At 38.7% G+C, this 26,673-nt stretch overlaps 1 protein-coding gene across 1 annotated transcript; it reads right to left on the bottom strand.

The window, feature by feature from the left end:
* Positions 1 to 16,095: 16,095 nt before the first annotated feature.
* On the bottom strand, positions 16,096 to 26,517 carry PURG (purine rich element binding protein G). The gene is made up of 2 exons (XM_055134050.1): positions 26,453 to 26,517; positions 16,096 to 26,298 (listed from the first exon to the last, which is right to left on the bottom strand). The coding sequence occupies exon 2, from the start codon at positions 26,290 to 26,292 to the stop codon at positions 25,273 to 25,275; it is 1,020 nt and encodes a 339-aa protein (XP_054990025.1). The 5' UTR covers positions 26,293 to 26,298; positions 26,453 to 26,517; the 3' UTR covers positions 16,096 to 25,272.
* Between the last annotated feature and the right edge of the window lie 156 nt (positions 26,518 to 26,673).

The following is a 26,673-nucleotide window of genomic DNA, read 5'->3' as shown; positions in this document are numbered from 1 at the left end:
ATGTGGCTTCTAGGTAGTCACCTAAAATATGAGAATACTAATCCAAAAAATGCTGCTTAAGGCAGCATTATTCTCAAGGGCTAAAACATAAGTCAATCTAAATGCCCACCTACAGATGACTAAAGAAGCTGAAGTATTGATACTCAACGGAATGTTAAAAAAGAGAAAAATGGAAGGAACCTGACATGATTATCTTAAATGAAATGAGTAAGGAAGTGAAAGACAGTGACTGGGTTGTTTCAGTCATATGTGAAATCTAAATAATTCAAAACAAAGTGGCAAAAAACCCCCAAAATAACCAACAGACCTCTGAGACTTGGTGAAATCTCTTATGGTTACCACGGGAAGAAAGGACTGGTGCAATAAATGCACAGAGCTGTGCATAGTGCAGGCACTGGTGCCAAGTGCCACGAAGCCTATACACACAGAGGAGTAAGGCTCTAATTCCGACATTCCTTAAAATGTTGAAAATTAATAACTTGATAAAAGAGGGGGTGGTATATATACATTATAGAAGAATAGGCTTTTCAAGTCAGATTATCACATAAAAAATACTAATTTATATACCAGCATAAAAAACAAACATTAGAATTTTGGCTTAAACGCTACTCAAAAGGGATCCTGGCAGTTTGGCCTTCACTCAAGTTTCGCCAGATGAGTGAACACTGACAAAGCAGTAGTACAGTACTAGCTTCAAAACAGGAACTTAAACCTCTAGGTGGGGGGCTGGAGAGAGAGCACAGTGGGTAAGGCACTTGCCTTGACACGCAGCTGACCCCAGGTCAGTCAATTCCTGGCACTGAATATGGTTTCCTGAGTGCCTCCACGAGTGACCCTTGAGCATATCCAGGAGCAGCCCTGAGCACCCCAGGTATGGTCAACAAACTGGACAAAAAAAGCTCAAAAGCCAAAACAAAAGACCAAAACCTTTATGTGGAAGGAAACACAATTTTATCCATGCTACTTTGTGAACTGTCATTTATCACATTCTAAAACTACTTTGCAAATGATCACCTCACCCCCTCAAATTCAAAAGCTCACAGGCCCAGTCACTTTAAAGAAATGCATTTGGAATCAAAGTAGCCAATAGATCCCCAATTACCTACAGAAAGAAACTATTACACCCTATGATAATTCTAAAAAAAAAAATGAAAAAATCAGTTAGTGAATAGTGGAGAATTCTATGGAGCAGAGGAAAAAACAGCAATGACCTGAATAGAATTTATCTGTAAGTGATGTCAACTATTCATGGAAAAAATTCAAACTGTAATCAAAATTCAGATAGCAATTTCTCCTACTTAATTCTTTTTTTTGTAATTCCAATTTGAACCTGCCAAAGAATTACATGTTCTTCCAAATCCATCTAAAATATGTGATTTACCACTCATCAACATCTCCATAAGATTAGAGGGCCAAAAAGAAAAGGAAAGTTTGCAATTTCCTTTGAAAACAAGCTCTTACATTGTTTGGAAATAAAACAAATAGGAGGAAATGATACATATTTTTTTCCTTAATGTTTTCAGAGCATAACACCTGTTCTATGGGAGGAACCAGATGAATTTTGTTGAATAACTAAATGCATGTTCTCATTTTCCTTAATTTGCTGTTTCTTATGTCACATAGTGGCTTCATCCTACGTATAAAAAATTCAATGTGGTTAAATCCTGGGCATATGGTCCCTTGAGAACCACCAGGAGTAATTCCTGAGCACAGAGCCAGGAATAACCTCTAAGCATTGCCAGGTGTGCCCCCCCCTCAAATAAACAAAAAGGATTCAATGTGATTGAACAGAAGATGAATAGGCGCATACTGAATTTTTCTATATAAAAAGAAGACACCCTACTGGATGGGGAGAAAATATTTGCACACAAGACATCAGATAAAGGGCTGATATCCAAGATCTACAAAGCGCTGACAAAACTCAAGAACAACAAAATCTAATGGCCCCACTCACAAATGTGATGAGGAGATAGACACTTTCCTAAAGAAGATGTAGGGATGGCAAACAGAGATATGACATATCATTGTCATGCATGATCAGAGATATGCAAATCAAAACAACACTGAGTTATCATCTCACACCCATGAGAAGGGCACATATCAAAAAAATCTGGAAACAGCCAGTGTTGGCAGGGCTGTGGTGAGAAAGGAATGCTTACCCACTGTTGGTGAGAACATCATGGAAAGAAATATGGAGATTTAGACCTCCCCCCATTTCCCTGTCTTTCTGGGAATTGATGGCCATTTCACAAACTGTCTCTAGCTCCCTATAAACTCATTAATGGCCATGGTCCAGACACTCACATAAATCTTGGAAGAGAGCCACAAGCTTCAGAGATAACTCTGGATACAAAAGTCATCACCAGTTGTATCACCTTATTTAAAATTTTAGAAGTCCTGGACCACATGCTGAAGATTTTATACTCTACTCCATTGGTGTACCATGAGTAGCACACCACATTTGATGGGTTGTAAAGTAGAAGGCAACTGATCTCTCTAAAAAAAAAATTAGCATACAAGGCTCAACGTGTAACAACATGTTAGTGATCTCTTATACAATGGTTCCAGGGTGAGATACAACAATCTTCACACATTTTCCTCTGAGGAAACTTTTTTGGATCATTTTTAATGGATTATTCATAACAAACAATACAAAATAAATTATTTAGGACCCACTTTTGGGGGAGGCTGAGGTGGGGATGGGAAAATCCAAAATAATGGTGATGGGAAGGTGTCACTGTGGTGGGATCGGTGTTGGGATATTGAATGTAATAAATTATTGTGAACAACTTTAAAAAACAAAAGAAATATGGAGATTGGGTTCACATGAGAGTTCTATCCTTAGGTTTTGAGAAATCTCCATATTTCTTGGCATCTACTTCCAAAGAACAAAAACATTAAGTCTAAAAGCACACCTATGTTCACTACAGCACTTGCTACATAATAGTCAGGATATGACCAACAAACCAAATGCCCAAATAAGAATGAATGGATCAAGAAGGTGGGATATACAAGCACAATAGATTGCTATGCAGCTTCAAGAAAGGGAAAAAAATCATGAAAGTTTCATAAAATGGATGATATTATGCTGAGTGAAGTCAGTAAGAGGCAAAGGAATACAGAATGATCTCTCTCATGTGTGGGACTTAAAGATACACAGCAAAGCAGCAAAAAAGGGCTAAAGGCAACATAATGGGGGAGTTGATCCACAGAACTGAGTGTTGGGGGGCTTAAAGGGAGAGGTTTTGGTGTTCTTGGAGAAGGGAGTGAATACAGTGATGATGGTATTGGAATTACATGCCTGCGAAACCATCATTAAGAGTATTGTAAATTATAAAATCTCAAATTACTACTTTTGACATAAAATTGCACAAATAAAAATTGTTATGTTGTAAAACAAAAAACTGATAAAAGATACTCTGAATTTAAAATATTACTTTTAAAAATTCAATTAAGACCAGGGGATGTGGCACAACGGAAAAGTGCATGCCTAGGTGAGAGTTGGTTTTGATATCCTGCACCATCAAAATAAAAGATTCAATTATATTTAAGGACATTATTTGCTTTCTTAGTGTGAACAGAAATAATAAAAACTAGAGAATTCATGGCATAAGTAGTTGAGATGCTTCATGTAAACAAATTAATACTTCTGAGATACTGAGAGCTCCTAAGTATCAGAGGAAAGTAAAACACTAAGTGTTAAAAGAAAAACATAGGGGCTGGAGCGATTGCACAGCGGGTAGGGCGTTTGCCTTGTACGCGACCGACCTGGGTTTGGTTCCCAGCATCCCATATGGTCCCCTGAGCACCGCCAGGGATAATTCCTGAGTGCAGAGCCAGGAGTAACCCCTGTGCAGAGCCAGGTGTGACCCAAAAAGAAAAAAAAAAAAAGGAAAAAAGAAAAATAAAAACATATTCATAACAATATAAAATGAGGGGAACAGTTTAGTGTGAATATGATGGTCTGTCAGAGATCTTCTGTGGGCTATGGTGACAGTGGTACAGAAACTAAATCCAGGGCCTCACACACGGCCTGAACTTTTATCACTGAGTCCCAGCTCCAGCTCCATGGAGCTTCCTTTTGTATCTGGAAACCTAAATTATAATTTAATGATTCCTTTAATATCCTGAAACCAAGAGGGAAAATATATATTAACTCTCAAAAACTTAAAAAAATTTTTTTTTCCTTTGGTTTTGGGCCATACTCAATGGTGCTCAGGGCGTACTCCTGGCTCTGCACTCAGGGATCACTCCTGGTGGGCTCAGAGAACCATATGGGGTGCTGGGGTTGAGCCTGGGTCAGCCACATGCAAGGCAAATACAGCCTTGCCTGCTGTATCATCTCTCCAACTCCTCAAAAAAATTTTTTTCTAGAGAAAAAATGATCCACAATCTTGTAATCATGTTTTTAACTTTGAAATAAACAGGTGAATTTTGGCTGAGAGAAGAAAAAGTTATTGAGAACTTGATATTGAACGGTGGAAGGATCACTTAACAAGGAATAAAGTTCTGAACTCACCCGTTAAATGATTTTGAACAAGACACCTTCAATATTTTTTTTTCCTGTTATACATGTCAGGGATATAATTCCCCAAACTTCTGGGGGCCAAGAGGTAGCTCAAATGGTTAGAGTATATGACCAGCAAGCCAGACGAAGTCCCCTGCATGCACGACCCCTGTCCCTGCCCTCTTCATCACAGGTTGAGGTTCTGCTAAGCCAGAGCAGCAGCGCACAGCCAGACGAAGCAGGGGAGGCCCACGTAGCTGGGCTGAGTATTACTGGGAGGGATCCCCAGGCCTTCTGAAAATGTCTTGGCACTTCCTCTTCTCCCCCCAAAGAAAACACCTTCAGGCAAAAACTTCTTATTTAGACAAGAAAATCTCAGATTGTCAAGTCACTATGAATACTTATACCCAAATAACGGAGGTAATCCTTTTAGCATTGGGGAGAATTGGTCCCCAAATCCTGCCAACTGCCTAATAATCACCTTTTCAAAGAAATGGCAACAAAGCAGCTCTGATTTCCTCCAGGAATAAAAATGTGCTTTGATATCCCTTAGTCTGTGGAAAGCTTTTTCATTTTCTTAATGATGCCTTTTGATGAGCAGAAAACTTTAATATTGATGAAGCCTTATTCATAATTTTCCTTCATAGCTGTGTTTTTGTTTCCTGTCCAAGAACTTTCTGCCTACACAGTTTTGCATTTTCACATTTGACTGAAAACAACTTAGTGATTATAACCAGCCGAACTCCCTTGCTACTGTTAAACCCAAGAAGTCCTGGGTAGAAGGAGGACCTCTTCCAATATTGCATAATTTTGTTAGACTTTCTGAGGAACCATTCAATTTAAAAGGTAGGGAAAAATATCCCCACTTTTTAAAAATTGAATCAATGTGACATACACAGTTACAAAGTTGTTCATGATTTGTTCATGACTGGGATGATTGACCATCCCTTCATCAGTGCACATTTTCCACCACCAATGTCCCCAGTTTCCTTCCTGCCACTCCCCAAACTCCCCTGCCCTGACACAGCCTGCCTCTATCACAGATACTTTTCTTCCCTTTCTTATGTGACAGAAAAATCGCTAGTAGTTTCATGTATGTTAACACGTTTTATTTTCCATAAGGCTATAGACTGACTAGAAGGTTCTGTGCGGGTATAGAAGTTTATGTTTTGTTATTGATGCATCCCTTGTACCTCATCCAGAACGCAGTGAGTCACTAAGTATAAACCAAATGCCAAAACTGACTGAACTTTCCTAACAACTCTATAAAGTTGTATCATTTGCCATGGCTTACACAGTGAGTGACAAATTGGTGCTGAACATCGGACTGACTAACACCAGAGTCTGTTTTCACTACTATGTTGTGGTGGGCCACTGAGATTACTAGATAACTCCGTAGAGACTTGTGTACAAATATGGTTGTAATTATTGCTGTTGCTCAAGGGAATAGAGGAAATGGGTAAAAGCTGTTGCTTTACTCCTCTCAAAAGAAAAACCAAAAGTGGAACTTATATTAATTAAATTCCCTTTTTACTATTCTAGGCATATTAAATATTTATCATCTTTGGAGGGGGGCTTGGGGAAACATCAGGTGGTACTCAGGGGCTTCTCCCATCTCTGTGCTCAGCGAGGAACCGGTGGTGCTCAGGGACTAGATGTGATGCCAGGGATTTGAACCAGGACTGCAGATCCAGCAGCCTCAGCAAGGCACGGAAGGCCTCACCTTCTGTACTTTCTCTACCATCCCGTTTTATACTATAATTATGTAGCACTGTGCAAAATGATTGAACGTGAACTTTGATGACTGAAGAAATAGATAAATTCAAACTGCATGAAGAAGTTAGAATTTGGCCTGCTTATGTCTCAGTGATGCTACAAAACCCTGATTAGCTAAGAATGCCAGAAACCAGGTCATTTATTTAACAGCAATTCTTAGCCAACAGAACTCTGCTCACAATACTTTTGATGGCATTTCATTTTGAAATACAATTGTTTATAGTGTGTATTATTTTTATTTTCTGCTTTGGCAACTACACCATGTCAGGCATGATGAAAGTTTCTGTATATGAGAACAAAATGTGCTCTAGTGTCTTCACTGTTTATTACTGTGATTTAAGTGTGTAACGATGTAAATGAAGATGTGGGTTCTTGAGCTAATCTTATAAAAACTGAGACTATCCCTTTTAATCAGATTTTGAGGAAATTTTCTTCGAGCTTATTAGTTGGTCATTTGTCTCTTGTTCCTAGAAGAGTAGGGAAATTAGTCAACAGTTATTAGCTGAACTTAAAGTGCAAACGAAGCAGTTTCATCACAACTTTTTAAAATACAATTTTCTAACCACTGCTCTGCAGTGCAGGTATCATGATGAGACTTGTCACAGGACAGAAAGGAACTGGTATTCTAGTTAAGATGAGGTTCTGAAAGGTTCGCTATCCTGGGAAGCTCAGGTAGTGAGGTTATTGATCAGAAGAGAGGATCAAAGATTTTAGAACAGCAGCAGAGAGGCTGAATTAGGCAAGTGATTTGTGTCCTGACACGAGCACCAATATAATGAGTTGCTCTGTCCTCTGCCAGGGCCAAAACTGGTAATAAATGCAGAATTTAGCCTGAAGTTTTGACAAATCCAGGGAAATACTTTGAAAGCATTTCAAAAAAAGCCAATTTAAAGTATCCATTAAAAACATTTTAAAATCCAATGTTGATTTCAACTTTACCTTTACAATTTCTAGTGCCATCATAAAAGCAATCCATATATTTTTAAATTTTATTATATCAGGCATATAATATATCAGGTACACTTAGGGAGCTAAGAGACTTACAACATATCATTTAGCTTGCCTGGGTCTGTTTTTCTCACCTGCTAAATCAGACTAATGACACTGAATTAAGCAAACCTAAATCAGTAATTTTATCAGGATGAAATGACAAATACCATGTAAAAGAACTCTGAAAACTATTTTTAATTATAGGTAAGCTATTATAATTTAAATCCTGTTAATTTTACAGAGAACTAGTTCAGTTCCTTACTTAATTTCCTTTTACTAGCTTACGAGTTCTTTCTGCAGTTTAATTTTACTAGTTTAATTCCTTAACCCAATTTACTTAATTTGAAAACATTTCAGAATTAACTACTAGTTAAGGAAAAACTTTCAGGACAAATGGATCATTCGTATCAGTAATTGATGGAGTTTATATATTAATGACTCTTGATTGCAACATGCCAATAGTGGCAGTTATTTATGATTTCTCACTTATTAACAGGGTAGAATCAGGCTTATTTTCTTTGGCTATGACATTGATTGGTAAGATGTTTGTTATTGAGGCCACTGATGGAATCTTGTAAAGCCAGGCATTTGTGAAGATACTGTGTATATGATGAGAGTAAGAAAATTAAAGAAAACTAAAAATCTCGGGCAAGGGGTGCAAATATATGATATGAATGTCATGATTCGTTATCTTCATTATCCTCTTCCCAACTCCCTTACACACAGAGAGATTATATTTTAAGATTAGACATCTTTATGATGAGCTCTGATGGAGTTGCACAATTATCAGTGATCTAGTGTCATTACCAATGGGATATAGTAGGCACAGAGATGAAAAAGAATTACTATTTTCAGCCTAGAGCATCAAAATAAATTTGGAATGAAAAGAATTATTTATTGAAAGTGTGTTGTGTGTAGTTCTCCAGATTTCATTCATGAAATATATTCTGAGAACTACAACAGAGTGTGGGTAAATCTCATTTAAAGGAAAAGTTATTAGAGGGAAAAATAACATGTAGTACATAGTAACAGACAGCTTCAGACACACTTTTCACATATATACCAACACTGTTTAACATATGAAAGTGAATCAGATGAGAATATCTTTTACATTAAAATGTAGCCTTGGCCTGGCACAGAGGAGCACTCAATACCCACTGAGCAAAAAGAGAAACAGAAGTATCTATGAAGCAAGGGAAAGAATATTTCTGAAGACAAGTGTATAATGTACAGGAAACAAACAATTCCATGTTTGCCTACACCTTAATTTATAACTCATTTTTGAAATAAAAATAATATTAGTTATCAGCTTTTAAAATGACCGCTTTCCATACTTGTCATTTTGATTTATTCTTCAAAGTCTGTGATCCTAAAACCACATGATTTCAAGACAAAAGGGAAAAAAAAATGGGGATGCTGCAGCAATTTATGTAGTCATAATGTTAGGTTAAAAGGGGGAAAACAAAAATAACAGTCTCTGAATTTAAACTTCATTTCTAGTTTAATAAAAATATCTTCATTAATATTTTTATATTGGAACTATTTAAAATGTAATATATTTAAATAGTTTAGATGTTATCTAAAACAATATTGTGGGCCACCTATATAAAGAGCCACTTAATGAAAACTTTTGGTATACAGAGTCAAAAGATAAGTTTTACTGAGATTTCAAATCCAAATATCTGTTAAGTTTCTATCTTTCCACCCAAACTGATAAAAGTCATATGAGATTTAGAGGTTCACTTGTGAAAATTTGAGAGGGAAAATCACCCATGGCAAATTCAGGTTAGAAAGATTTAGATTTTGGTTGTGAAATCTTAGGGGGTTTGCAACAGGAGGTTGTTAGATATCAAGTCATTCGTATTTGAGCTCAGGAGGTGGGGGAGAAACAGGCATTCCCAGTAATCACTGCCCAGGAAGCTCATCAATTTGATGATGCTTAATTTTAGATAACATACTTGGATTTATGTATTCAGTCTCCATGCTTAAAGTTAGTCCTAGATATTACCGTTAAGAACAGAACTAAAAAAATCATCATTCCATGGTATTATGATGAATGGTATTAAAACTAAAGCAATCTAACTGCAAACTGGCATGGAACAAAGAAAGGCAGCAATCCAAATCCACGAAAACCAAGGGCTCTAGAAAACTTGGATTAGAGTAAAACAAAAAGGTTTATTTTGGAATCCTCTTCTGAGCTACAAGTCAGAATTTCTTAAGATGAGGAAAAGAAGCTGCAATTTTAATATGTTGTATATACTAATGACTGAACTAAATTTTAAAGGGAGAAACTGGTATCATTTGAATGAAGATTAGAATTTATTAGAGGCAAATATAGAGTTTAAAGCTTAAGGTGGGGCTGGACAGAATCTGGAAAAACCCCGAGTGCCCTAGAACAGATGACTGGTTGAAGAAACTCTGGTACATCTATACAATGGAATACTATGCAGCTGTTAGAAAGAATGAGGTCATGACATTTGCATATAAGTGGATCAGCATGGAAAGTATTATGCTAAGTGAAATGAGTCAGAAAGAGAGAGACAGACATAGAAAGATTGCACTCATCTGTGGAATATAGAATAATAGACTATAAGACTAACACCCAAGAATAGTAGAAATAAGTACCAGGAGGTTGTCTCCATTGCTTGGAGGCTGGTCTCTCATTCTGGGCAACTCAGAGAAGGGAACACCAAGTAAAATGTGGTTAGAGGTCATGTGGGGGAAAGATGATGCGGGCCCAATATAGACTAGAGACTGAACACAATGGCCACTCAACACCTTTATTGCAAACCACAACACCTAATCAGAGAGAGAGAACAAAAGGGAATACCCTGCCATAGTGGCAGTGTGGGGTGGGGGAGATGGGACTGGGGAGGGGGGGAGGGATGTTGGGTTTACTGGTGGGGGAGAATGGCACTGGTGAAGGGATGGGTTATCAAACTTTGTAAGGGAGAAACATGAGCACAAAAATGTATAAATCTGTAACTGTACCCTCACGTTGATTCACTAATTAAAAATAAACTATTAATGAAAGAAAAAAGGTGGGGCTGGAGTGATAGCACAGAGGGTAGAGCGTTTTCCTTGCATTCGGCAGACCCGGGTTTGGTTCCCAGCATCCCATATGGTCCCCAGAGCACCGCCAGGAATAATTCCTGACTGCATGAGCCTGGAATGCACTGGTTCATTGGGGTTGTTGGGTGTGACCCCAAAAGCCAAAAAAAAAAAAACCTCTCAAAACTTAAGGGTATCATGGCATCCTGATGACATGGCACCAAGGCATTCTCGAGATTCTATACTATTTGAAAGGAGGGACTATTGGATTAAAATAATTTCTTTGAAGTATTTAAGAAACACATCCTTGGCATGTCACATGCAGTTTGTGCTGCGAGAGTGGGCTGTCTGGATAATCTGGAATTTTGAGAGCACCAATGAGAACTTTTATAGTTCCAAACCAAGGATGACAAATAGCAAATATTTGGCATGAACAGTTATTTTGTTCCCTCTAGATGCAGATTTAAAGTTTTCAGAACAGTATTTTGGGGCAGCCTATCAACTGTATCACCAAATAAGATGAAATTCATTTGTCATACTTCTCCAGGCACCTAGTTGGAAGCACAGAAAGGATTGTCTTTATAATTGTATACACATACAGTATTTATTTGTAGTAGTAACATTTCGGGCTGGAGTGAGCACAGTGGGTAGGGAGTTTGCCTTGCACACAGCTGGCCTGGGTTCAATTCCTCCATCCCTCTTGGAGAGCCTGGCAAGCTACCGAGAGTATCTCGCTTGCACACCAGAGCCTGGCAAGCTACCCATGTTGTATTCGATATGCCAAAAACAGTATCAAGTCTCACAATGGAGACGTTACTGGTGCCCGTTCGAGCAAATGGATGGACGAGCAACGGGACAACAGTGCTACAGCAACATACATTAGTTAAATATTTGGTAATGTGTTCATGTTTATAGTCTTTGTTGCATTATCTTTAAGCTTTTCAGATTTCTTTCACAAAGGTATTATATGTGCAGTGGAACTTAAGACATGGTAGAGAATCGTGTGAAAGGAGAGGAGACTGTGAAGAAGCGACAGGAAAACGTGACCTTTGAGGTTATGAATTAAGTTTCATATTGGGTCATACTAGATCCCGAATTTAGATATGACTGCCACAGCTACCCTTCTGTCTCTCTAGAAAACAATAACACTTTTTGTTATTCTTTTGCAGCCATAATCTATTTACTTGGAAATATTCTCAATAAAGAAAAGGTAATCACTGTTCTTTTTTTTTTTTTTTTTTGCTTGTTTGTTTGATTTCTGGACCACACTCAGGGGACCATATATGGTGGTAGGGTCAGCCCATGCAAAGCCGATGGCTTAACCCTTGTACTACCTCTCTGAAGTTAGTGAGCTTCTGTTGTTTCTATCTTAAGATAAATTAGCAGGGCAAGGGGGGAAAAAAAGGAGAATGAAAAATTTATTTGCCTCAGTTTTTTTTTGGTATTATTATTATTTGGTGGTGGTGGGGGAGTAGGGGCCGCATCTGGCGATGCTCAAGGGTTATTCCTGGTTCTGCATGGGGACATCAGATGGGATGTCAGGTACTGAAACCTGGTCGATAGCATGCAAGATAAGTGCCCTACTGGTTGTATTATCTCTCCAGTGCCTGCTACAGTTTTTAAAATAAAATCTGGATTTTTGGTAATTTACTTCATCATTGTGCGTCTTTTCAAGTAAACTCATAGCAGGGAATTTAAAACAGCAATATAAGACTTATTACTTTTGTTTGTTTGGGGCCATATGTGGCCGTGTTCAGGGCTTACTCCTGCCCGTGCTAGGGGGTCATTCCTGGAGGAACTCAACGGACTAAATGCAGTGCTGGGGCTCAAACTAGGGCTGGCTGCATGTAATACAAGTGCTTTAGCCCGTTTGCCTCTCTCTGGCCCCACAACTTATCCTTTTATGAGAAAAATATTAAAATCAAGCAATTTTTAGAGATTTTCATATGTAAAAATGAAGTTAATTTGCAGGATAAAACTAAACTCAGTTTGGAGGACACATTTTATAAAACTTAACCAATTTACTCAATTACTAAAGCTCACAATGACTGGGAAACCAGTCATTGTCTTGAAATAAAAGCAGCAGGAGGAACTGATATATTTTCTTCCTTAATGTTCTAAAAACACTAAAAAAATTGAAATCATACTCTTTTTAATTTTTCTGTTCGGGGAATCCCCAGGGCCTCACACAGACAGCATGTGCTTGATCCTAGAGCCAGACCCTAACCCAAAGCCATATTCAATTATTCAGCTTCGTATACTGACAAAAGACTCAAATATAAAAGTTCCAAGTATTAGTCCCCCCAAAACTTGGCCTCTCAGACTGGAAAAGAATCAACAACAATACAACAGAAATAACACTGTACTTGGAGTGTGTCCCAGTATTAAACTGGAAGCGACCATAAATCTTCATTGTCTGAAGCCTGGCCAGATTATAATTCAAAGATATTGTTGTTACTCTTTTCAGGTTTGTGGGTCACACCCAGCTGTTCTCAGGATTTATTCCTGGCTCTGTGCTCAGGGATCATTCCAGGTGGTGCTTACGGGACCATATGTGGTACCAGGGATTGATGCTGGATTGGCCACAGGTGAGACAAGTGCTTTAACCCCCATACAACTTGTTCTCTGGCCCTAACTTCAAATTTCTAACCTGAAAATTAAATTGTAGATACAATACGAACAAGATAACTTTAAATATTTGTTGCCTCTAATGAGCCTTTCAATTACACTTTCTGTGTCAACAATTAATCTTTTTCACGTTGAAAATTCATTAATTATTTTGCAGCACTAATTAAAAAACAGTAGTTGGAAAAAGAAGTTAACGAGCTTGTAGGATAGTCAAATGTCTATTTGTAAATTAATTTAGTATTTCCTATACTTGTGATCTACTAGAATACAGTTATTAAGAGGTCATGTATAGTCATATTAACAATATAATATACATATAAATATTAATTTTGGTTACCACATAAATTACAGTATACCCATAGGTTGGCAAGCATAAAATTATTTTTAAACATTATATTTTCAGATAATATCTCTAAATGAATATTCAGGTAAAGTATTTTAAAATTTAAATCAATGGGTCCAAAATTGTTATCTGAAAAAGTAATTTAATTACCCTAGTTCATAGTTCCTTTTCCCTACATGTTAGATATGACACAGGAAAATAGTGAAACAATTATTTTAAAATAAATGTACATATTTTAATGCTTGTAAATCTTAAGAAATAATGGTAGTATAAGTCTTACTTTATTTATGGTATAGTTAACCTATTTTTGTAATAATGAATTATTTGAGTTATCTGGTGTATATCTCAAAATGTAAAACTTAGGGATCAAGGTCACTTCAATTACTAGTATTCACAAAATCATGTATTAAAAATTCTTAAATACGTAATTCACTTTACTAAGATCACACATCAGAATCATTTAATTAAAAATGTTTCAGTCCCCTTAAAATTTAAAGTTCAGTTTTTCCTATAAAGGCTTTATAATTGCTAATTTCTATCAGAAATATCTTGATAGCTGTCAAGAAATCAGAGTGAATCAGACAGGTTATATGACAAAATTATTAAAAGATTTTTTTACCTAAAATCTAGTCAATTAATTATAAATCGTGTCAAATGTTTATAAACTCAACACAGAATAAGCTATACTCACTCTTCTTTCTATTAAGATGTTACAGTTGTTTTAAACGTCTTCACTCCCTCGTTAGCCAAAATAAAACCACATCAGCTTAAATAGTGGTTCTTAAACTGTGGATGCCAGACCGGTAGCATCAGCTCATCTGGGGATGTGGCAGAAATGCAAATACTTGGTCCTTCTTCAACCTCCCCAGACCCTTGGGGGCGGGGGCAGTCATGTCTAGTTTAATAAACCCTCTCAGTGTTTCTTAATCATGCTAACGTTTGAAAATCACTGGGCTAATGTCAAAATACATGTATCTATAACTAGGGTAGTCCTCTCAGCTTTATCCCACTGGAGTAATGAAAGAGGGCCTCCAGCTGAGCCAGCAACCCCAGGGACAGAGTTCGCCAGGAGAGCTCACCTTGCATGTATGAGGCCCTGGATTCATCCCCTGCCTCTCACCTCCCAGGCTGGGAGCAGGGGAAAGAATGAATCAATGCAGGAAGGATAAGATGGCAGAAAAAGTTGCAAAAATCAGTAATGTTCATGAAATTTATTTTCAAATCAATTAAAAATAACTAATTGTGTTAGATTCATGAGTATACACACACACACACACACACACATATATACAGTGAATAATGATTTGTCTTTAGATGAGATTATCTAATCATCTGATTGACACCTTTACTCTTTTTGAAATCTGAAATAGAAGTAGAGGTTTCCTTCTGTAAACTGTACTAAGAGCCAATTAAATTGTATTTATGAGCACCTTTTCTTTTTTTTTTGTTTTTGGGTCACACCCGCAATGCACAGGGGTTACTCCTGGCTCTGCACTCAGGAATCACTCCTGGAGGTGCTCAGGGGACCATATGGGATGCTGGGAATCGAACCCGGGTTGGCCGAGTGCAAGGCAAACGCCCTACCCGCTGTGCTATTGCTCCAGCCCCTATAAGCACCTATTTTGACCAACTAGATAAACTTTCATAGAAGCAAATGTCTCTTGCTAGTTTAAACTCTACATATAGGGATATAAATCCCAGTAATCTAAAGCAGATGCTTATAGTGGTGATTGGGATATATTATGCGTTGTTAGTTGTGGGGGGGGCAAATTTCAGTTTGGCCTGAGTAGCTCAAAGCTTTGTCAATTCCGGTTTAAAATGCATTTTTCTCTGCAATATTGATGGATTTCTATGTCTGAAAAATTATAATAAAATGGGATTATAAATGGGATTTTGTGAGAATTAGAAATAGTTGTAAGGGGAGTAGCAATGCTCAGTATATGGCTTAATTAACAGTTTTAAATATTAGTAATTCTTGATTATTCTTCCTTTTTTATCACTTTCTCTCTAGAAATAGTCATAGTACATTTTTTTCTAGATTTTAAATTCACTTGTTAAATTACTTGTAAATCATCCTACTCAAATTATTTTTTGAAGATGCACTGTATATTGAAAAAGCAGACCTTTTGGTACTTATTCCAAGTAAAACATCGAAACTTTTGTATGGTAATATGGTGAGGGTTGAGGTTAGTTGAGAAGCAGTAGCCCTTCCATAAACAGTAGTGTTTATAGAATTCTTTCAAAGGGCACGTCCTAAACACTCAAGGGGTAGCATTTAGTCTTTTTTATTCTGTTTCATGTATCACCTGAATAACTGACAGCTGGTCATGGGACTGTGAGGAAAAGTTCTTCCCCACTTCCAAAAGAGTACAGGGCACAGGGAGGAAACCAGGGAAGGGGGTTATGAGGAATGAAGTTTGCAGCTAAGTTTTTTTTAAACCTGATTATAGTAAGGTATGCTATTTTTGACTGCTATTAAACAAGATAATATTCTATAATAAACTCAGCTGAATTATTAAATATACTTTCCCATCGAAATTCTAGGGTGAATCCTTAGTATTAATCATATTTCTAGTATGAAGAGCTAAAAAGAAAACTGCAGTTTCTGAAGAATATTATCAAATGACTAGGAATGCTTCAAATCTTTGTATCTTCCTCATTCTTAATTCATTAATTTATGGTTCTGTGGTTTTATTCTGCTGACTAGTTTTGGCACTTAGGTGGATTCTTTTGGTAATGTTGACTGGAATGTCTGAAATTTATGTAAGAAATTTTATACAAAATGGCAAGGGCAAAGCACTGCTTAAAATATTCTTTTATATCCTGCTTAGATTTCAAACAATACTGAAGAAGCAATCAAAACCCCCAAATATCAGCTGTTTCAAGGAGAAGAGAGAAAAAACATTTCTCTAAAATTTGTTAAGAGACCAATCTGATTACTAGGGCTGAATCACCTCCAGGTCAAAGATTGTTCTTAAGTTGAATGCTTCTGCCACGGAATTTTGTATATTTTGGAATATTATGTGAATTTATGTACATTTTATTAGGTTTTTTGAAATTAACAAAACACATGTGCATAACCACTTCAAAATACACTTTGGTTTCTTAAACACTGTTTTTGGTAAACAAATAGGCACCCAAAAGAGAGATCTGGAAGAAAATGTCACTTTTTAAAAGTTTTCTGTTGACGGAGGCGGTAGCCTGGCATATTAGACGACGGGGCACCTAAATAAATGCCTCTAAGACAAAATCCTTGTGTCTTGCCTCTCTTCCCTTCCAATAATCAGCTTTTGCAGCTTTTGCAGTTTCTCAAGCTACACACACACACACACACACACACACACACACACACACACACACACACACACATGCTCATTTAGATGTTTCATCTTTGTATACTCTAGAACTTTCTTCTAAAGCAGGACAGTGTCCATAGCTCACAGTCCCTACTTTCCTTATTAAACGTCATTATTTATATCGGATGATGCTAACTAGAACTAAGCAAATGGGACCTAAAGCTCTATTTGCTTTTTCAGTCAGTGTATTATTAAGCAATGCCATTTTATTTCAGGTACAATGACATTTTAGGATGTGAATTATTTTTAAAAAGTATTTTACCATGCAGGTTACACACACACACCGCCACACAATTATTGCCATGCCAGGAATTGAACCCAGAGCCTCAACACACGCAAGGCATGTGCTCTACTGCTGAGCCACACCCAGCCTGCCTTGCAGAATAGAAATGATTACAGAATGTGCAGGAAACAAGTGATGCTACTTCCGAAGAATGAGATTGAGCAAGATTTAATGTAGATAATAAAAGTATTTCTTATAAAAATTAAATCATAGGAAAGTTATATCATTAGTATCAAATAATTTGGCTTTAATACAGGACTAGAAACAAAATTTTATTTAGTGTGGCTAGAGACACAAACATGTCATGAACCTTACGCTTCTATATGTTTTTTTGAGTGTTACCATGAGTTGCTACATTATTTGGGTTATTTTTAATATAGAGTTCACTTTACCTTTCCAATACTGGCAATCTCCTATTTCCTTTCACACTCCAGATACTGAATATTTAAAGTTTAGAGGACAGAACCTTAGCTATGAGTATAATGGTGTTCATTTTTTTACATTGGGAAGTCATCCAACAAAAGTGAAATGATCCACAAAGTGCCAAATTATACAGAGGCAGATCAGGTGTTTTTCTTTCTCAAATGCTCTTTTAGGATTAAAGAAGCAGGATTTAGTGTTGAGACTGACTAACCTGCTCCATTTGTTAGACTGATTTCTTCAGTTGTAGGCAAGCAAGTCACTCCCTTTTTCTTCCCTATTTCTTCTTTCACATTTGTAACTTTGGGGTTACAATTACAACACAGAATCCTGAAGAAGAGTATTCTTTTACAGAACCATTTTCTTCAAGGAAAATAAAATATCAAGTATTTGGAGTGAGTCTCAGATAAAAGATATTTTGATTTTAATCAGATCAAGTAAGATAATCTGATTTAATTTGAAAAAGATAAAACCAACAAAGCTTTTCCTTCTTAACCTTATATTCGGGGCAATTATGACTTTAAAGTACACTGAGCACTTTTCTTAGGGATCACATTCTTTGTCTCTACCCCTACTATTTCCTGGACACAACAAACAATGAGTAGAATAATATTCAGCGAAATTAAACATGAGGGAAAATGAAAACTCCTATTCAAACATAGAATGCAGTTACATTAAAGCAGAAATTGTACCCCATTTATATGAATTCTTTCCTTCATATTCATCCCACAAACTAACTTCGTGGTAGCAGCATTAATTCATTATGATACTTTTTATTTACTGTGGATGCCACTGGCCACATAAGAATAGCATTTTTTTCCACAAGGGATATTTAAAAGAAAATAAAGTTTAGAAAACACACATTATTAGAAAGCACTAACATGGGAAACTCCTTAACAAAGAGAAACTATCACAATATTTTTAGCCTAAATTAGAACAAAACTCATTCCTGAAGATGAATTTACCTTCTGTTGATCCCTTTTAATAAGGAGTGATACACAGAAAGCATTTTAAGTAAAAACAAATACTTAGATATCTTTAACAATGTTAAAGATACATTACAGGATAATAATTTATTCATCATTAAAAGAGCAAACTTTTACACTTTGAAAGTATGTTTACAAGGATCCTTATCTTCTATTAACACCTCTCTCATTTTACAAATAAAATCATGCCACCAGTTATGGAAATATTATTCTCCAGTTTAAACCAATGTTCAATTTTAAAAACATTTTCACACTTTCATTAAATTCAGAAACAAGACTTAAAAATTCTTCCTCAACCCACATATTCTTTAGATATATGTTTTTTGATTTTTGTTTTTCTGGTGGCCTGTCCAGGAAGGTTTTGTATTTTTAAAAACTGTAGTCTATAGTTGCTTAAATTTGTTATTACATAGTATCCTTTGGGATTCAAATGGGAAAAGGATCTTTAATTTTTCAAGTTTTTCATGGTGGCCGTTAGAAAAGTGACCTTAATAAATACAGCCCTGATATGAATAGAGAGAACTATGATTTTTTTTTTGAGGAATGAATTGAGAAGCAATTAAAACAGCTTTCTTTACACTTGCAGGAATAGTTATTGAGATAACTTCATTTAACAATTATGGCACTTGCTATCTTATATTCCTCCAAGAGAGAATAGAGGTGATTAATTGTACTTGTACTCTCATAGCTTCAAACTTCCATTCTTTCCCCAAATCACTTTAGTACTATGTGATCTCAGGAATCTGACATTCTGGTTCCCTTACTAGTGTTATTCCCCTTTTTTCATTTCTGAGTTGTTTAAATTGCCAAATGAAGTATTCACTATAACCCTCAGAAATATAAAAGCTCATGTCCATAAATCAAGTCAAATGATTTCAAGTCATACAATTTTTTTATAGTTCTAGTATTCACTTGTATTCATAAAGGCAAGGTCTTTGGATAAAACCAATATGAACAGAATTGCAAAAATTAATTGAAAGTGTTATTTTGTTAAAGCTTTTAAGCAAGTTCTTTCATTAGAGAACATAGTAAATCTACAATAAAACTTAAGTTAAATAATATCCTGACTCTCCTGAACTGTAATACTTCAGGAAAAAGACCAATACTTGTTTTGAAGGAAAGGGTAGTTAGCAAGGCATGGCGGTTAAATAGTTAAGGGAAAGTCAATCTTTATACATTTTAAATTAATTTTTTGGTGGGGGGATGGCACTGGAACTTTGGTGGTGGATACGGTGAATCCTATACACTTATAAAGGTGTTAAGCTACACCCCTAAAATTCTATGATATTGCAAACTAATGGTAAATCAATGAAAAGGAGAAATTTAAGTATCTTATTTTAAAGAAAATACCAATGGGGTTCATTCAAAGTTTTCTTAATGTTGTCTTCATGTAATAAGATACTTCAAATTAACATGGTCAAGTATAGTATAAGGCAAAGTAAAATGTAAATGAAAACTTAATTTAAAATGACAAATCTAGGCCAGGGAAGTAATTCATTGGTAGAGTTTATGCCAAAAAAAATCTAAAATAAATATTAAGAGAAAGAGGACAGTGTACATGTTTCATATGTATGTTTAAAAAGAGCATATGTATATATACATAAGTTTATATATGCAGAGTAATTCTAAATCATACACAAAAATTGGTAAGACTGGTTGCTACTTTCCACTGTTGCTCATCTGTGACATTTGAATTTTGTACGATATATATATTTCCCTGTTCAAAAATATTTATTAAAAGTCACTACTAAAATAAATTTAAATTATTAAAATTTCATATCGAATTAAGAAAAAAAGACTATTTTTTGCATTATACAAGAATGAGTACAAAGAGTATACTAACATATATTGGTTTTCTAGGATCCACATACATAAATTTGGGTTTATTTGTGACACAAAGATGTATCTAAAAACTGAACATTAGATTGGGAAAAATTCATTTTCTCTGTACCTCACTGCTACAGCATTGTGGACCATGGATTGTCTCAACAGCATGCTAATGTCCTTATTCTTTTTCTCTGATAGACTAGCTATTAGTCACCATAACTTTATGAAATAAAAGAAAGCTTTTAGGAAACGTCAGAAAGATTTTAAGTATATTAATTGGCAGTGACAATGATCACACCCATATTATTCTGTTAGTACAGAATCTACTTTAACATCACTGTGTGGTATGCTTTAGATTTGATCCTGCCAAAGATGTTTGGTGTTCTGGTAAAGAAAGACTTCAAACTACATGGTGACTAAGCAAAGCCCTTACATAAAACTTTGAATGAATAGGATTTTATAAATAGTTTCAATGGAAGACATTTGGAAATAAGAAGACAACTCACACTTATGAAAAATTATTTTCAGAAAACTACTTGAATTTCAAATTAAGTCCTATTCAAGTAAATATTAAAATAAACCATAAGATCTAAAGGAATTATAATATACACACAGCTTTCAATGGTAGCTGCTTATTAAAAATTAAGTGTTTGAGGGTGTATTCCAATTTTATCCTCTTCAAATTGTGCAGCTTAGGTCAACGTTTATTTTACTGAAAATATCTGCAAAATTACAATACCAATACATGATTATATTAAGATAGGATGACTATATATAATGTACTCTTATCCACAGATATAAAATGAATGCAGTAAATATAGCATACTCTTGATGAATTGTTAGTACACAGTGTTTCTTAGTAAATTACATACAACCTATTATTAAGCAACGATTATCTAGTTTTCAAATGTACATCTTAGGAAATTTCAGGATGGAGGGATATACTAAATCCCCCAATACCCTTTTTGGTTGGTGAAAGTTAGCTCTTTTGCAAAGTTTGAAATAGTATCAGATTTAGGCTTGTTCTTAGGCTCCTGACATATTCTAAATTTGAAACTTATTTCTTCAGGCAAACTTTTTCTTAAGGACTCCACATCAGCCAACCATACTTTTAATTCTAATACAGTATCATGTATTGTCTTTTCATTAGGAAACACATATTAACAATGAAGTAGAATCATTAAAAAAAATTGTCAGCACAAATTCCCAAAATTAACTTTCAGGGTACTATGGGGAGTTTCAACTAGATATAGTTTCAACTGTTACACTAATCTGGGCTAGAAAAAGTTCTTTTTTAAAAAATGATCCTAGTCCTTAAGAATACAAATATGAACTCTACTTTAAAATTCTTTGTTAAATGTATTGGGATTTGTTTCCAAAGCATTGCCTACCCTTCTCCATTACACTGATTTCATGGAAACTTGTTACTACAGCAGTTCCAATATGAACATATGCATGCAAGAGATCATCCTACAGTCTACATAGTTACTGAAACACATCCCACCTGTCAAGTGGCATAAATGTACATCTTCTATATACAAAAGGTAAAGTGCATTATTAAATTAGTGAACTGACAGATTGTCTGCCTGGACCATATAGCTTTCAAATAGACAAATGTGAAATTCTCCCATTAGAACCAATTGTTTCAAGAGGTTCCAACTAGCTTTTCCACCCTGTCATTTATTTTTTGGCCATGCTCTTTAGTGCAAATAAGCTTGTGTTTGACTCAAGTTTAAGGGACATGGCAGTTTGGGGCTTTAACAAGGAAAATTATAAAATGTGGCAGAATTTTAATACTTTTATAATACATTGCATCGTTTGCATATAAGCAACAGATAAGTGCTGCTTTCAACTGCTAGGAGCAGACTGCCAACTATTATGAGGAACCCGTTTCCAAATTTCATACTATTAGCTTATACTACTATAGTTTTGAGTCTGTACCACATTATGCTCGGATTATTATGTGCAAACATCATCAGTGTTTTAGAATTATACAGTGAACTAGCAATTTTGGTTACTACGTGAATGTTCATTTTAAACTTCTAACATCCAGTTGCCTGAATACTTGAATGTCTTCAAGGCAGGGATCCTATCATTTTGAAGAATACCACGTACACTGGTAACTCCATTTATATTACAAATGACAATAAATAAAATGTATATTGCACAGCTAAGAATAGTAGCTTATTTTAGAAGATACATGGCAGCACATGTCCTAATGCCAGAGTTTTGAACAGGATCTCACTTCGTTATATGGCTAATGAATGACTGGGAATTTTAAGCATCAAAAAACAACCATCGAATCATTGCATTTTTCAATGACTACATTGACTGAAAAAATAGAATAAAGGACTGGCAGAAGGCTTAATGATTCTAAAGTATCGTCAACCGTCAGAATATACTTATCGATCTATTTAATCTGTAGTTTTGAAATGGTAAATACTTAGAAGTATACATACAAGGTAGAAAAGTTGGCTACTTAAGTAATGCAAAATTAAGCTACTAAAATTTATATATAATAAATTAAGGATATTTGTCTAAGTCTGACATAGTATGTATGTGTGTATATATATAACACATATATACACATATGGATATATATAGAAACACATACTCAAATGTTATCAGACTAAGAATGAAAAAATAATTTAGGCTTCATGGATATTATTTTAAAAGGGAAGGTCTTACGAAACAGAGTATATAGTCACTGCAATAGTGATAGGAACACTCAAATACTGGAATATTCACAGCTCCAGTTTGCCAAATTCTGACAGGTCGATTATTATCAATAGGCACTATGATGGGCAGCAATAACAATCAGTAGTACAGTAATTCAAGTGCACACCACTCCTTCATATCGCAAAAAACTACTTTTTATCAAGCCTACTCAGCTATTTTACAGTTAGGACAGTTAAAAGATCCTTTGCTACTTTTAGAGTCTCAACATCCACCATGTGCTATTAACTCTAGGACTAACTTTATCTTCCAACTTTCAGTTGTTCCATAGTGATGGTCCATGTTAAAATGAACTAAAGAGATTCCTTCAAATCACTTGAGGAAACGTGAATAGAAACTAAACCAATACCAGCTGACATGCTGGGTGATTGCTCACCTGTTTTTAAGCAATACTATAAGTGAAATTAATTTTCTTAACCCACATCACAAAGTTTTCTCAGTGATCTTCCTTAAATGTATTTGGGAACAAAGCTCTGAAGTAAAAGAAGACTATGAAAATAATTTTGAATTACGAGCTACATTCTGATCTCAATCCACGCAGCCAGCTCTAATCAATGAGAGCTATATTTGGGGGCTGAAATTAGCTTCTGGCTCTTAAACATGATTAATATGGATGTATTGTGTGGGAGACAAATAAAGCCAAGATAAAAGACAATAATTTCCTTCAGAATAAAATGTAGCTCAACTGATAAAATATTTGTCCATGAACATAGGGTGGGTTGGTACACATATACACAGTACCCACTTGTCTAAAAATTTGCTTAAGTTTGAAGAATTTCTGTGGCTCTTCCTGAAAAAAAAAATAATTTTTTTTAAATATAGGTAAATGGGTGAGTCTTGTGCAAAGTAAACCATTTTAAGTACCATAAAGACAGCACCTTGGAAAATACCTGAATTTTTCTTGCAGATATTTTCATAACCAATCTTCAAATAATATTTTCCCCGGGCTGAAAATTTATATTCCAAATGCTTTTTTTTTTTAGAAAAAAAAAGTTTTGATCCCCTGCTAGTTCCTCCCCCCCCACACACCCCATTAAAACACTTGTAAAAGCCAGGCTTGAACTGAAGTGTTGACGTGACTCTATGGGTAGCAACTGCAAAAGTGCTACTGAAATATATTACTACAGATGCATTTTTGTATCAGTTAACTGGTGCACTAACCCCTCTGAAATAGTGCTAAGGAAGAAGCATATAATACCTCGAGTCCATGATATATTTTTTGGGAAATAAAAATCTCTCACAACTTTCAAATTAGCATGAAAAACTGACACAAAGATTTCCATAGCAAAGCCATAGGGTAGCGCCTCCCACTCGACAGGGACGTGAGAAGTACAGACGGAACTTTGGGAAGCCAATGAACACACATGGTCCAAGAAACAGGAGTGAAGGCGGGTTGGGGACTAGTCTGGGATGATCGAGTCAAACTCTCCCATGGCTTTGCTATGGCGACTACCAACTGTGGGTTCCCACCGCATCTGCCAGCTCTGACTCTGGTAACGCTAGGACCGGCCTTTCCATAGTACTGGTTAATACTCAGTGATTCAACGGACAATCGACATATCTCTGACGCGTTTCCATCACCAAGCGCGCTCCGTGTTCAAAGTCAGCTTCTGCTTCTGCGGCCACTGCCCTCGGGTGAGTTTAGCAGCTTCAGTGGAGTAAGGGGAAGTTTTCGGGGGAAGCTCGTGAGAGAGAGACCCACATGCCCACGGCAGGTCTGTTTCTTTCTCTCTCAGGGTCACGGCCTAGTGCAATGAAGACTTCACGCGGTGGTGTGGGGCGTCAGGACGTCTCCGGGCTGGTCTCAAACGCTGGTCCGGAGCGGCTGGGGCGGCTCAACTAGCTCGGGAGGCTGTTGGTCCCTGTCAGATTCAGCGTCCAACGGGTGGCGTGAGAGCCGGGCTTCAGGGGGCCAGGGCTAAGCCGGGGTCTCACTGGAAAATATAGATATAAAAAAAAAAAAGGAAAAACTTCTTCGGATGACTAGGGATCAGTACTCCTGGCTAACAGGAAGTCCTTTTCCCGATGACCAGGGGTCGGTACTCTTGGCCAAGAGAAAGAACTTCTTCAGATGCTGATGGGTCAGTACTCCGGGCCAAGAGGAAGATCTTCTCCAGACGACTAGGGGCCAGTACTCCGGCCAACAGGATGACCTTTTCCAGACGACCAGGGGTCAGTACTCCTGGCCAAGAGGATGACCTTCTCCAGATGACCAGGGGTCAGTGCTCTTGGCCAAGAGGAAGACCTTCTCCCGACGACCAGGGGTCAGTGCTCCGGCCAACAGAAGATCTTCTCCAGATGACCCGGGCCCGCACTCCGGCAAGGAGGAAGCCCTCCGGACGACCCCGGGCCAGCACCCGCCTGCCGCGCTAGCCGGGACAGCCCTGCTCGTCGGCGCCCGCGCCCCCGCCGTCGCCGCCCGGGTCCCGGCGCGCGCCGCAGAGCCGGCGCATCTCCTCCTCGTAGCGGATGAAGTTCTCGCCGAAGCGCGTCCAGGCGCGGAAGGGCACGGTGATGGTGTTGCGGTAGGGCGGCCTCACCTCACTTACCTTCAGGAAGACGCCGTACTTGTTGGCGCCCACGTCGAAGTAGAAGCGCTTGTTGTCCACGCGCAGCGCGGCGCCCTCGGGCAGCGGCGGCTCGCGGCGCGCGCCCGGCTCCTCGGCGTCCGCCTCGCCATAGTCCTCGAGCAGCTGCGCCAGCGCGTCGCGGAACTCGATCATGCCCTGCGCGGGCAGCACCACGGTGGGCTCGGCGCCCGGGGGCCCCGGCGGGCCCGCGCCGCGCGCCGCCGCCTGGCGGATGCGCAGGAAGCGGCCGCGCTGGTTCTCCTTGAGGTCCAAGAAATAGCGGCGGTGGTCGCGCTCGATGCAGTCGGTCTTGAGCACGCCGCGCGGGGGCCCGTCCGAGCCCGGCGAGCCGGGTGGCGAGGCAGGCGCGGGCGCGGCGGCGCGGAGGCGCGCGTCGCGGCCGGGCGCGCGCAGGCCCAGGCGCGCGTAGTGCTCGATGAAGGCGCCCAGGCAGCCGCGCAGCTCGGCGGCGGCGCGCAGCGAGAGCGTGAGTTTGCTCTTGCGCAGGCTGTCCTGGCGCCCGCGGCCCACCCACACCTCGGCCACCTTCAGGAAGCGGCCGCGCGGGCTCTGCTTCACGTCCAGGTAGAAGCGTTTCCTCTGGATGTCCACGCGCTTCGAGGCCAGCTCCTGGATGTCCGCGGCGCCCGCCGCCGCCGCCGCCGCCGGCGGCCCGGGGGGCGCCGCGGCCGCGTAGTGCGGGTAGCGCGGGGGCTGCGCGGGCGGGTAGAGTCTACTCCGGCCCGGGCCCGGGCCCCCCGCCGTCTTGCCGCCGCGCCCGCGGCCGCCGCCGCCGCCCCTCCGCCGGGCTCTTTCCATCTTCAGCTGCAGGCGACAAACAGACACACGGGTGGGGTGGGGGAGGGCGCGGGACCCCTGCCCGGGACCCCGCCCGGCCCGACGGTGGCGGCGGGTCCCGGCCCCGCGCTGCCCGCTCGCGCCGCCCGCGCCGGCCCCGGCCCCGCCGCCGCGCACTCACCTCGGCGCCGCCCGCGTCCTCATCGCCGCCGCCCCGCTCGGCTGCCGCCAGCTCTCGGCCCCGCCGCCGCCCCCCGCCTGCTCCCCCGCCGCCGCCGCCGCGGCCGCTCGCGCCGCCCTCCACCCGAGCAGCGGGGCAGGGGCATCGCCCGCGGCGCCCACCCCCGCCGCCGCCCCTCCAGCCTCGGTGCCAGCGCAGGCCGGCTGCGGCGGGGAGGGGCG

Source organism: Sorex araneus, chromosome 1 (genome assembly GCF_027595985.1).
Source record: "Sorex araneus isolate mSorAra2 chromosome 1, mSorAra2.pri, whole genome shotgun sequence".
In the NCBI taxonomy this organism is placed as follows: Eukaryota; Metazoa; Chordata; class Mammalia; order Eulipotyphla; family Soricidae; genus Sorex; species Sorex araneus.
This window is presented reverse-complemented; position numbering and strand designations above follow the sequence as displayed.

Bases quoted from the DNA above. Each gene is read 5' to 3' on its own strand.
- PURG (XM_055134050.1), bottom strand. From the start codon at position 26,292: ATGGAAAGAGCCCGGCGGAGGGGCGGCGGCGGCGGCCGCGGGCGCGGC.